Source organism: Ranitomeya imitator, chromosome 6, assembly GCF_032444005.1.
Source record: "Ranitomeya imitator isolate aRanImi1 chromosome 6, aRanImi1.pri, whole genome shotgun sequence".
NCBI lineage: Eukaryota > Metazoa > Chordata > Amphibia > Anura > Dendrobatidae > Ranitomeya > Ranitomeya imitator.
The window spans coordinates 524,024,606-524,038,258 of record NC_091287.1 but is presented as its reverse complement, the minus strand read 5'-3'; the positions used below and the strand labels follow the sequence as shown (position 1 = coordinate 524,038,258).

Sequence of the window (13,653 nt, the reverse complement as noted above, 5' to 3'; positions counted from 1 at the left end):
TCCTCATGTAAGGTTACCTTTAATTAATGAAATTTAATGTTCAAGAATTCTGAAAATGTAAGTTATTCTCAAAATTAAAAGATATTAGTTATTCTTTGGTTAGGTTATTACTTACAGAAAAGTGGGAGTTTGACTATCAGGACCTACTGTATATTAATTCTGAGAATGGGTCTCTGAAGACCTTTTACCTTTTCTAAAGGTACAAACTTGATGGCTACACATGAACTGTGGCACAGCTACTTCTGTAGCAGGTGATTTATTTTTTTTTTGGATGGAAAAAGTCTCTAAAGTCCAAGTTTCATCAGCGTCTTTGATCAGAATTTGGTCAGACTTCCCTTAGTTTTTTTAATTTATTTTATTTATTAGCTCACAATTTGGCCAATTCATGCATGCCCATCAACCAACGACAAGGTGATCTCAAAACCGATGGGTCCTATTGTGTCTAATGTGAATACCTCTCTAAGAATGAAGTCTGAATTCCTGGGTAGATGTGAATAGCTCTCTTCCAAGTCTGATTTTATGGGTAGTAGGTAAGACCCTGCTGCAATTAAAATCCACCACATGCTTAAGTTCTCGGTCAGAAAGCTAATATACAATGACAAAAAAGACTGATTGGCACTTCCAAGCTAATGTGAATAGGTGCCAACTAGGAGCAGCTACCTCCATATACAATAAACAAAAAAAGATGCACACTGTAGTGCTAAAACATGTCAATGTGAAATACTGTCGGGGAAATAAGTATTTGATCCCTTGCAGACTTTGTAAGTTTGCCCACTGACAGAGACATGAACAGTCTATAATTTTAAGGGTAGGTTAATTTTAACATGGAGAGATAGAATATCAAAAATAAAATCCAGAAAATCACATTTTATAAATTAATTTACATTTTGCAGTGAGAAATAAGTATTTGATCCCTCTGGTAAACCGGACTTGCTACTTGGTGGCAAAACCCTTGTTGGCAAGCACAGCAGTCAGATGATTTTTATAGTTGATGATGAGGTTTGCACACATGTCAGGAGGAATTTTGGTCCACTCCTCTTTGCAGATCATCTCTCAATCATTAAGATTTTAAGGCTGTCGCTTGGTAACTTGGAGCTTCAACTCCCTCCATAAGTTTTCTATGGGATTAAGGGCCGGAGACTGGCTAGGTCATTCCTGCCTTAATGTGCTTCTTTTTGATCCACTTCTTTGTTGCATTGGCTGCATGTTTTTTGGGGGTCATTGTCTTGCTGGAAGACCCAGCTACGACCCATTTTTAATGTCCTGGCGGAGGGAAGGAGGTTGTTACTCAGGATTTTACTGTACGTGGCTCCATCCATTCTCCCATTGATGCGGTGAAGTAGTCCTGTGCCCTTGGCAGAGAAACCCCGCCAAAACATAATGTTTCCACCTCCATGCTTGACAGTGGGGATGGTATTCTTTGGGTCATAGGCAGCATTTCTCTTCCTCCAAACACGACGAGTTTGAGTTAATGCCAAATGCCTCAATGTTTGTCTCATCTGACCACAGCACCTTCTCCCAATCACTCACAGAATCATCGACATGTTCATTGGCAAACTTCAGACGGGCCTGCGCATGTGCCTTCTTGAGCAGGGGGCCTTGCGGGCGCTGCAGGATTTTAAACCTTTAAAGTGTAATGTGCTAGCAATAGTTTTCTTCGGATCATTAACTAGTTCCCCCTGTGTAGTTTTAGGCTGATCTCTCACCTTCCTCATGATCAAGGATACCCCACGAGGTGAGATTTTGCATGGATCCCCAGAACGATGTAGATTGACAGTCATTTTGTATTTCTCCCATTTTCTTACTATTGCACCAACAGTTGTCTCCTTCTCACCCAGCATCTTACTTATGGTTTTGTAGCCCATTCCAGCTTTGTGCAGCTTTGTGATCTTGTCCCTGACTTCCTTCTAGAGCTCTTTGGTCTTGACCATGTTGTAGAGGTTAGAGTCTGGCTGATTGAGTCTGTGGACAAGAGTCTTTTATAAAGGTGACTATGTATGTAAGACAGCTGTCTTTAATGCAGGTAACGAGTTGATTAGGAGCGTCTAACTGGTCTGTAGGAGCCAGAACTCTTAATGGTTGGTAGGGGATCAAATACTTATTTCTCACTGCAAGATGCAAATAAATGTACCATATTTTTCCGCTTTGTAAGACACTCCGGATTATAAGACGCACCCCAAATTTTGAGGAGAAAAATAGGAAAAAAACTTTTTTTAATAAATTGGTGGGGCATCTTATAATCCATGCGTCTTATTACTTACCAGGGGTTGTGGCTGCGGTGGATCAGGGTCCCAGAGTCGTTGCTGGAGGCAGGAGTGGAGCATTGCTGCAGGATGGGATGAGGGTCTCTGCAGGGGGGCTCCTGTGCTGCAGGCTGGGATGAGGGGGTCTGCAGGGCTGTCTCCGGTGCTGCGGGGGGCTCTGGCGACATTTTGTGAAAGACCAGAGCCCCCCGGCACTTCGTCCATGCGTTCTTGTATGACTAACTCCGGGAAAATGGCCGCCGGAATCTCGAGAGATGAGATCTCCGTGCTGAAATCTCATCTCCTGAGATTCCAGCAGCCATTTTCCCAGAGTCAGTCATACAGGAACGCATGGACGAACTGCTGGGGGGCTCTGGTCTTTCACAAAATGTCGCCAGAGCCCCCCGCAACACCAGAGCCTCCAGCATCACCCGGGGCAGCAGTGGTGCCGGGTGAGGTGACAGCGGTGGTGGGCGGCGGTGGCGGACACCCCCTCATCCCAGCCTGTAATGGTAAGTGGTATATCCGCTTTGTAAGACGCACCCCCATTTCCCCACCAAATTTGGGGGAAATAAAGTGTGTCTTACAAAGCGGAAAATACGGTATATAATGTACACAGTGATTTTCTGGATTTTATTTTTGATATTCTATCTCTCAATGTTAAAATTAACCTACCCTTAAATTATAGACTGTTCATGTCTTTGTCAGTGGGCAAATTTACAAAATCAGCAAGGGATCAAATACTTATTTTCCTAGTATCCAGAAGCAGTATTGCTATTCATATTTCATATATTTCACATTGACATGCTTCAGCACTGCAGAGTGAAACTTTTTCTATTGTTTACGGAGGTAGCTGCTCCTAGTTGGCTCCCGTTCACACTAGCTTGGAAGTGCCGGTCAGTCTTTTTGTCATTATAACCCTACAGTGGCAGCAGGGAACATTGCAGGTATACACTCAGCGCCCATTGTAGAGACAACACAATATTGTAATACATAGCTTAAAGGCATTTCTAGTATCAAACATAATATCGTAATTCTGCACTCGGTAAAATGAACTCGTTTTACAAATCAATCATATGCTTTCATGTGCAAATAACAAACAGCATGCTGAGCTAGCACAACCCCTAGGGCTGACTCTTACAGATCACAGGGTTTGTTGGCTATTTTCCCACATGCTCTCAAGCAGTAAAAAAAGCATGCAAAGGAGGACATGTCCATTAAATGGGTTTTTTAATATTGATGACCTATTCCTATGTTAAGGCCCATCTTTTGCCACCTTCGGCTGTTGTGAAGGATGTTGGCACTCGGCCGAGCCCTGGGACCGCATGGTTCTATCTACCTGCATGTTGTACAATATGTAGCATGACGGCCGCTACGAAGTGCACAGTGAGGGTCATCCCAATAAATCTGATACTGATGGCTTATCCTTTTTTGACAACTCTGACTTTACCGGAGCAAGATCAGGTGGGAAATTGATGGAAAATAAGTAGGTGGGAAGATGCACTGAGCTGCAGTATTTAGTACCTTTTAGAGTTACGCTTTAGCGTGTTAATGGAAAAATAGACACACCGATGTCAATACTTATGAAAAATCGCCCTTTTTTTTTCTGGGGATAAAAAATAGAAGATTTTTCATATGCTTGTCTGGGCCTGGCCTAAAGTTGGTGTGTGTAATTGTGTATGTTTGTGTGTGTGTGTGTGTGTGTATATATGTATGTGTAATATAAAGGGTGGGCCATTTATATGGCTACACCTAAATAAAATGGGAATGGTTGGTGATATCAACTTCCTGTTTGTGGCACATTAGTATATGGGAGGGGGAAAACTTTTCGAGATGGGTGGTGACCATGGTGGCCATTTTGAAGTCGGCCATTTTGGATTGGAATGGCCCACCCAGGTGTTTCCATATAAATGGCCCACCCTGTGTATTACACAGAGTATCTACGATTTGGTTATACACATACCGTACATATAAAATGAATACAGTTTTTGTGTGATATATGTATATATTATATTACACACACACACAGTATATTCATGTTATATGTATGGTTGTAGTCAAATTGGTAAACTTAAAAAAATATATATATATATATACTTGTGCATATTATGTACTTTTTACAATTTGGGTGATTATGGTGATACACTTGGAATACTAATTACTGTTTCAATACTTTGTCAATAGCATTTAGGACAAAGTTAAAAGGTTTGTCCCATTATTAACTTTATGCATATCCATAGGTACAGTTAGGTTCATATATATTTGGACACAGACAACATTTTTCTAATTTTGGTTATAGACATTACCACAATAAATTTTAAACAAAACAATTCAGATGCAGTTAAAGTTCAGACTTTCAGCTTTCATTTGAGGGTATCCACATTAAAATTGGATGAAGGGTTTAGGAGTTTCAGCTCCTTAACATGTGCCACCCTGTTTTTAAAGGGACCAAAAGTAATTGGACAATTGACTCCATGGACAGGTGTGGGCAATCCCTTCGTTATGTCATTCTCAATTAAGCAGATAAAAGGCCTGGAGTTGATTTGAGGTGTGGTGCTTGCATTTGGAAGGTTTTAATGTGAAGTAAACATGCGATCAAAGGAGCTCTCCATGCAGGTGAAACAAGCCATCCTTAAGCTGCGAAAACAGAAAAAACCCATCCGAGAAATTGCTACAATATTAGGAGTGGCAAAATCTACAGTTTGGTACATCCTGAGAAAGAAAGGAAACACTGGTGAACTCATCAATGCAAAAAGACCTGGGCGCCCACGGAAGACAACAGTGGTGGATGATCGCAGAATAATCTCCATGGTGAAGAGAAACCCCTTCACAACAGCCAACCAAGTGACCAACACTCTCCAGGAGGTCGGCGTATCAATATCCAAATCTACCATAAAGAGAAGAAGTAAATACAGAGGGTTCACTGCACGGTGCAAGTCACTCATAAGCATCAAGAATAAAAAGGCTAGACTGGACTTTGCTAAAAAACATCTAAAAAAGCCGGCACAGTTCTGGAAGAATGTTCTTTGGACAGATGAAACCAAGATCAACCTCTACCAGAATGATGGAAAGAGAAAAGTATGGTGAAGGCGTGGTACAGCTCATGATCCAAAGCATACCACATCATCTGTAAAACACGGCGGAGGCAGTGTGATGGCTTGGGCATGCATGGCTGCCGGTGGCACTGGGTCACTAGTGTTTATTGATGATGTGACACAGGACAGAAGCAGCCGAATGAATTCTGAGGTCTTCAGAGCCGCCATACTGTGTGCTCAGATCCAGCCAAATGCAGCCAAACTGATTGGTGGTCGTTTCATACTACAGATGGACAATCACCCAAAACATAAAGCCAAAGCAACCCAGGAGTTTATTAAAGCAAAGAAGTGGAATATTCTTGAATGGCCAAGTCAGTCACCTGATCTCAACCCAATTGAGCAGCATTTCACTTGTTAAAGACTAAACTTCAGACAGAAAGGCCACAAACAAACAGCAACTGAAAACCACCGCAGTGAAGGCCTGGCAGAGCATCAAAAAGGAGGAAGCACAGCGTCTGGTGATGTCCATGAATTCAAGACTTCAGGCAGTCATTGCCTACCAAGGGTTTTCCTCCAAGTACTAAAACTGAACATTTTATTTACAATTATTGAATCTGTCCAATTACTTTTGGTTCCTTTAAAAACAGGGTGGCACATGTTAAGGAGCTGAAACTCCTAAATCCTTCATCCAATTTTAATGTGGATACCCTCAAATGAAAGCCAAAAGTCTGAACTTGAACTGCATCTGAATTGTTTTGTTTAAAATTAATTGTGGTAAAGTCTATAACCAAAATTAGAAAAATGTTGTCTCTGTCCAAATATATATGGACCTAACTGTATAATGGTGGGGAGGTCTGACCACTGATGCCCCTACCAGTCCCAAGTCCCCTGTGTGAATGAAGAAGCAGTGAGCATGTGCGACCACCATCCCTGTGGACAGTGAATGGAGCAGTGGTCGCACATGCTCACTACTGCTCCATTTACATAAGAGACTTATGCCCCCCAATCTTAGGATCGACGAGGGTCTCAGCAGCTGTATCCCCATTGTTTATACATTTATCAGCTATCTTATGAGCATTTAATAAATGTTGTTTAAACCAATTCGATCGTAAATACTCAAGATTCCTCTAAATACTAATCTTCATTAGTTTAGGCGTTGTCCCCATGCAGAATGTGTGTGACTGTGGGGAGGACACAGGAGACCGGCGTTGGATGTTACCCTGTAAATAAATATGACATATGGACAAATATACATCGTTTGCTTCGTTAATACCTTTTCTGGTCTAGTAACTTTTGAGCTTTTGTATAAACACTTTCTTTCTTTTGCCGCCCCAAAATATTTGCCTTTGTGAATATTTTCCTTAAATGAAAGGTGAAGTAATCACTTGAATGTCATTTCTGGTACAATTAGCTGCTGAGTGAAGAGAAACTGACATATAATGTAACTGGAAGATATAGAAAGGGCTTTAAGGTCTTTAACCCCTTTGCGACCTCCGCCATACTAGTACAGCAGAGGTCGCTTCCCACCCTTTGATGTGGCTCCGGAGGTGAGCCCACATCTTTGGCAGCACCTGTCAGCTGTTTTGAACAGCTGACATGTGCCCGGAACAGCCGCGGGTGGAATCGCGATCCACCCGCGGCTATTAACTCGTTAAATGCCGCTGTCAAACTCTAACAGCAGCATTTAACACCTGCTTCCTCCCACCGATGACCCCTGTCACCGGTGGGTTGGCATAACAACCAGAGGTCTCCTTGAGACCTCTATGGTTGTCAGTGCCGGATTGCTATGAGCGCCGTCCGGTGGTCAGCGCTCATAGCAAGTCGCTTATCACCTATCAATAAAAATTTCTCACTTGGAGCAAAATTCCTGTTAAGTGTGCAGTGATCATTGACTTGTACGTACATAGGGGATTACGTTTCCCGTTCACTAGCACCTTTTAATCCGAACTCAAAGTCGTGTGCTAGCCATTCGTTTATTCTATAACACATTTTCACACATGCTTTGGCAGACTTGATGTAGGTTTTAGCAAAACATAGCAGGGTTGCTTTTTTTTTTTGTAAGAAAAGGGTACAGTATTCTCAGCCTACCCCATAGGCCAGACATATGAAGAAAATGGAAGTTTGTTTTAAAGTGCAGTACTCAACCAGTCCTTTGAAAAAAAAATTCCTGCAGCTCCTTAAATGTTGCTGCAGGCCTCTTCTTTTTTTTTGAGGAATGACCAATTCTAGATAATGTCACTATAGTGATAAATTTAAGCCACTTCTTGATGACCTCTTCAAAAGGTACCATGATCTATCTCTTGCCTTGGAATTTTTTTTAATGTACCCTACTCGCAACTAATAATTTTCAACACTAAGATCCTTTTGCTGTGTTGTAAGCTGTTTACGAACGTTGGCTCTTGCTGCAAAATGCAACTAAGAAAATGTCAGTAAAATCATCCTAGAACCACTAAACTTTATATGGCTTTAATCAGGATCCCTTTAAATTATGGCGGCTGTGTACTGGCTCCTATGTAAAATGAGTGTAAATGCGATTAGCTAATTCTGAACACAACCACATCCCCAATTACAAAAGGGTGTTCAGTGTTTACACTTATGCAACTACATTATTTTTTTTATTTTCATTTCCATCTTACATTGAGAAATAAACTGAAATCATTTTATTTATACAGATTATGGGTGACATTAAAGTTGGAAAAAGTTCTAAAATTCTTTTTGGTATTTTTTTTTCACACAACAAAAAAAAAAAGCATTTTAACAGGGGTGTGTAGACTTTTTGTATTCACTGTAGGACTCGTAGATTTGGGGTAGGTTAAACAAAGATGAACATTTTGCATAAATGATTGATAATCTAGTTTATTGCCATAAATACAAATGATATCACGTACAGAAGATGAGACCTATGGAATGAATGATCTACGTTGATATAAGTCTTCCTGCACTCAACAGACATAAAAAAAAATGCTGAAACTTTTTTGGGGGATAAAGTCTTAATTTTACACACCTGTTTTTGGCACTGAGTTAATTATGGAGTCTTATTAGCAATGCTCTATGGGGAAAACCAATAATTTTACTTTCTCCTGGCAAGAAATCCTAAGTACAGACAGTCCTTTTTCTTATTCAGCCTGCACTGATGAGGGGCAAGTACCCTGGAACAGTAGTCTGTAGGTGGATGTCTGGCCTGCTGAATATCTCCAGTTATGTTCTAAGGCTTCGGTAACATTTTTTTACTCTTACTTAAATGCGTCGACTTTTGACGAACAATTTTTTAGAATTTTGGTTTCATTTAATTTTTTTTCCCCTATTTTTTTTTTTCTAAAGCCTCTGCGTTGCACTGTCTATTGCTGGCTGCAGAATGAGTTAACTGAAAATCCGTCAGTGAATTAATTCTGCATTCGCGACGCTTTTTTTTTTCTTTCTTTCAGTTCCACTCAGCTGATTTATGACCACAGACCATATTAATTTTATATGAAGCTATAAAGAGCCTGTCAAATGAAAACTGTGCAAATTTTTTTATGAAAATTAATATAAAAAAATCAGTTTTTAGTCTCAAGTACATGCGTTTAAGTAATAATAAAAAAAAAAAATCCCGGGAGGTGGAGACCCCTTTAGCTTAGTATATAATCCAGAGCCCACTGTTGTCCAAGTGTGGTGGGATTTGGGAATTTTTCATCAGCGTGAGAGTCGCAGTTTGGAGGCCAATAATCTATAGGGTAAAGCAATAAATATGGTTTTCGGCTCAATATGTTTCTCCCTGACTATTTCTGATTCTTACATCTAATTTCTTACAGATTTTTGGAGGACTTGTCTGGATTTTGGTGGCAGCTTCCAATGTGCCGGTGCCAGTGGTACAAGGATGGGTGATGTTTGTGTCAGTAACGGCCTTCTTCTGCTCCATCTTATTTTTGTGCGTGTTCTTGTGTGGTCTGGCTCATAGGATATCAACTAACTGGAACTTTGTGGCAAGTATCAAGATTGTTACTTCTAGATAATTCAAATATTCAATTTCTGTCATTGCACTCCTAGAATAGGGGCAACATTTTTTTTTATTTATTACCCAAAATGATGCTATTAATGGTCCGATGGTCAAAATGTGGCAATGTAACCCACCGAGAAGATAAACTATAGCGGAATTATCGCCAACACATACCCCTAAATGCCACCTACAGACTAGTTGTGATCTATCTCATGCCTTGGAATTTTGTTTATGTACCCTACTCGTAACTAAAAAATTTTCAACACGAAGATCCTTTTGCTGTGTTGTAAGCTGTTTACGAACTATGGCTCTATGTCAGTAAAATCATCCATAGCAGAATTATCGCCAACACATACCCCTAAATGCCACCTACAGACTAGTTGTGATCTATCTCATGCCTTGGAATTTTTTTTATGTACCCTACTCGTAACTAAAAAAATTTCAACACGAAGATCCTTTTGCTGTGTTGTAAGCTGTTTACGAACTATGGCTCTATGTCAGTAAAATCATCCATAGCGGAATTATCGCCATCACATACCCCTAAATGCCATCTACAGACTAGTTCTGACTAGACTAGACCTTTCCTCTTGGCTCGTCATCTGCAGAGATCGGTGGCGCGAGATTAAAAGCTTTGATTTTTCCGATACTCTGCCATGAAATGTTTAAACTGCATGTGTCTCAATGTGGCCACCAAGTGGTTATGATGTGAATTGCGGCATATTAAGGCTCTCGCTGGCAGTCAGCGATAATTAACTCAATTGTGTGGTAAGAAATTGGTGTCCTTAAAGCACCATTCCAGCATTTCTTTATTTTAGCTCTGGAGTGGTGCCACTAATTTTATATTTACCAGTTGCTTATACTTACAAATGAAAGCTGGGAACTTAGATTAGTGGCGCCACTCCAGCGGTAAAATAAAATAAAATGCTGGAGTGGTGAAATTGGCCAAGGAAAACTGAGAATGGACACATTTATGTAGCTAGGGTTTAAAGTCACAGCACTTGCTGGGGCTGCGTTGATCTCTGCAAGCCAGGTATTCATCTTACCATGAACACTGACAGTGCGCTCTTTTGCTGGCTCGTTACTTCATATCAGAGACTGCGTGAGAGCGCACTGTCATTGTGCACATCGAACAATAACAAGAAACTACTGAGCATCCCTTGGAATTGACAACCATTGCATGCTACATAGAGCAGGGACTAGTCCAGCCCCAGAAATGGACATCACTGATGTCACTTTTTTTTTTCAGGGAGGGGACAAAATGCATGGGATTCTCAAAAAAAAGAGTAATCTAAAAGGAAGTCGTAAAAAAAAAGAAAAAAAACAAACAGTGTAGTGCGTGAAGTTTAGGGATTTTTAAATTATCGCTCCCCCCACAATATGCGGCGACCGCAGATTACTCTGCACTTGCCCTATAAGACGACACCTGGCGTATAAGACGATACCCGACTTTTGAGAAGATTTTCAAGGGTTAAAAAGTAGTCTTATACGCCAGAAAATACAGTATATTAGAAAATAGATTAGATTATGGCATGAAATAAATAGGGATTTAGAGTGAAAATGTATTTGTGTTTCAGATCACCCCTTTAACTCTAGAGAATTTTCTGCTTCTTTCGAGAGAGAAAGCATCTTTTTATTTTTTATTTCATAAATCGGTAGAATTCATAAAGGCATGCAACTTTGTAATCTATCTTATTTCTTCTTTCTCCTCCTGGATTGATCTTTTGCTTTCATTTCTATGGTAAAATATGGACAATCTGTGCTCAATGAAAACATGTCTTCCCATTAATGAGATAAGAGATGACAGTTGGTGCTTTTAAAATTCTATGGAGAGCGAAGAGGAGGAGCTTTAACAATGATGGCCTATCCTTAGGATAGGCCATCAATGTCTGATCGGCGGGGCACCCCCGTCAATTAGCTGTTCCCAGTATCGGCGGGTGCCGGAACTGCTCAGTTATGGAGCTGCACAGCTCCGCCAACGGAATAGTGGCTGCGGCAGGGTACTGCACATCTGTCCGCAGTCACTATACTGCCGATGGAGCAGCGTAACTCCATAACTGAGCTGTTCCAGGTCTAGCTGACGCCGGGAACACCTGATTAGTAGGGGTACCATGTGTCGCACCCCCACCAATCAGACATTGATGGGCTATCATTGTTAAAGTCTCAGACAACCCTTTTAAGGAAATGTTCAACTATTAGGAAATAGATGATCTCTCCTTAACATAGGTCAGCAATATCTGTTTGGTTAGAGTCCAAAACCTACTACCTTCACTGAGAAGCTGTATGGAGCAAAGCATCAGCTCCGTGTGATGGGGCTGCGGTGTTTCGCTCCATACAGCCTCAGTGGTTGCTGCCTGGTACACTGATTACATCGGTTGCTGGTGGTTAGTGGCTTTTCCAATATAGCTGGTGGCTTTGGTGGTTGTCCCAGAATTCAACCCCTCCTATCCCACCAAAACTATGCAGATCCCCAATGTAGGACAGCTTGCCCGAAGAATAGTCATCGTACCTTTGCTCACCAAATCCTTTATTCTTCTGATCAGAACTAGCAGAAGAACGGCTGCGGTTTTAGCCGAGTCACCGTTTTGGGAAGACTGTGCTGTCAATCAAGAAGGCGGGGGTGGATCTGGGCAGTCAAAGGGGAGGTGCCATAGACCACAGATTTTATAGTATATAGGACTCCTCGTTCCACGAAAGATGACCCTATGCTAAATAATGCCTAATCTGCGTCCTTCATCAGGAGCTTGATGCTATGTGTGGGGAAGCAAAGGTGAGAGACATGATTTCCCTGACTTATTTCCATGTGACTAAATTCCCCTGATTAACCTGTGTGAAATGATCCTGTACTTTATGACCGGTAATCACAGACCTCATTGCTGTCAGGTTACATATTATCACGTAGCAGAAAATGACAGCAATTTTTTATCTGTCCTGGAAAAGAAACATCGATTCTTTGATTAAATTGGATGATCGGGGTTTTTTTTTTTTACATTATTAACCCATTATCTACCAATGTTCTTTTTTGGGGACGCGTAACCTTTAGCTTCTAGCAACTAAGATTTTATAATTTTTATAATTAGGTCCAATTTTTTGCGTTGTGTTTGTAAAATAACTGTTTTCAAAATAGGAAATCATGTCATTGTCATTTTTAATTGGATATTGGGACGCCCTTTTCTGAAAAATCCGTACTTGTGAAAATTTTAATTTGGCAAGTAATGGGTTAAAAAGGAGAAGAAGAAAAAAACCCGTGCCGCTCTTCTGCTTAGGCAGGGGTTGTCAGACTTAGAAAGGGAGGGCACCACAAGATAACGGGGATACACCTGAGGCCTGCTGAAAACCAGAATTGGATATAAAAAAAAAGGACAAAAAGCCACAGGGATCACCTAAAATAAACAAATATTTTATTTGGTACGATAAGAAACTAAAATAAACACACAAAAACATTCAAAAGTCATAAAATGACATGGACGTTATACAAAATCCTTCACAAGAGCTCTCAATAAAGTGACAGAACATGTAGAATTGGTGCAAATTTAAATATACAAACAGTGATATTTATCTCTGATGGTGCTATGAGTATATAATAATGCTAAGAGGCAAAGAAGGGGACAAAAATGCACCAAAATGAAATAAACCTGCACACAGATTGTGTAACCAATGTGTGTATATACACCCTCAAATGACAAAAATGGTGCACACGGATGCAAATAGTCACAATAAGGATATTAGAGAAACTAAACATAATGTGTGAACACACACGCCAATAGTGTGGCAGAGACAAATGGAAGGGAAAGCAGGAATAAGGGGCAGAGAAGATGCCTGACTCGTTTCGCCACCCTAAGTGGCTTCTTCAGGGGCAAGTGATTCAGCTCCCAAGTAACTAATATATATATATATATATATATATATATATATATATACACGAGTAATTGAAGCAAAATAGAAACGGTTGATCCATGTCATTTTTTGACTTTTAAATGTTTTTATGCGTTTTTTTTTTTTTTTTTTAGATTCTTATTGTACCAATTTAAGACCATGGACCACTTCAATGTTGAGGTGAACATTGATGTGGTCTAAGATCATGGATCAGTTTACAGGCCCTCAGAAAAAGAGAAGTTAAACCTTACATTCTCTCCTCCAGAATGAGTTCGCTGACAGATTTCCCAGTTACATTTTTCTGCAACCAGCAATGCGCAGGGAAACAAGGAGCCTAGGAAAGTCAAACGGTGCAAAATTTTTAAAGAAACCCACTGGCAAAATATTTTTAGCCCAAAATATACATTTATGGCCATCGCCAAAAGTGCAATATCCTCCAGGGATACAATCGCTCTTCGTGGACACTTTCTTGGATCACAGTATGAGGCCGATCATCTACAAAACTCCATTAAATGTATCTGGATTA

At 40.5% G+C, this 13,653-nt stretch overlaps 1 protein-coding gene across 1 annotated transcript in view; it reads left to right on the top strand.

Moving 5' to 3' along the window:
- Window positions 1–13,653, top strand: part of MAL2 (mal, T cell differentiation protein 2) — a 96,404-nt gene that overhangs the window by 58,092 nt on the left and 24,659 nt on the right. The window contains exon 2 of the mRNA XM_069731826.1: window positions 9,070–9,240. Within this exon, the coding sequence (XP_069587927.1) occupies window positions 9,070–9,240 (171 nt within the window). The remainder of the gene's footprint in view (window positions 1–9,069; window positions 9,241–13,653) is intronic.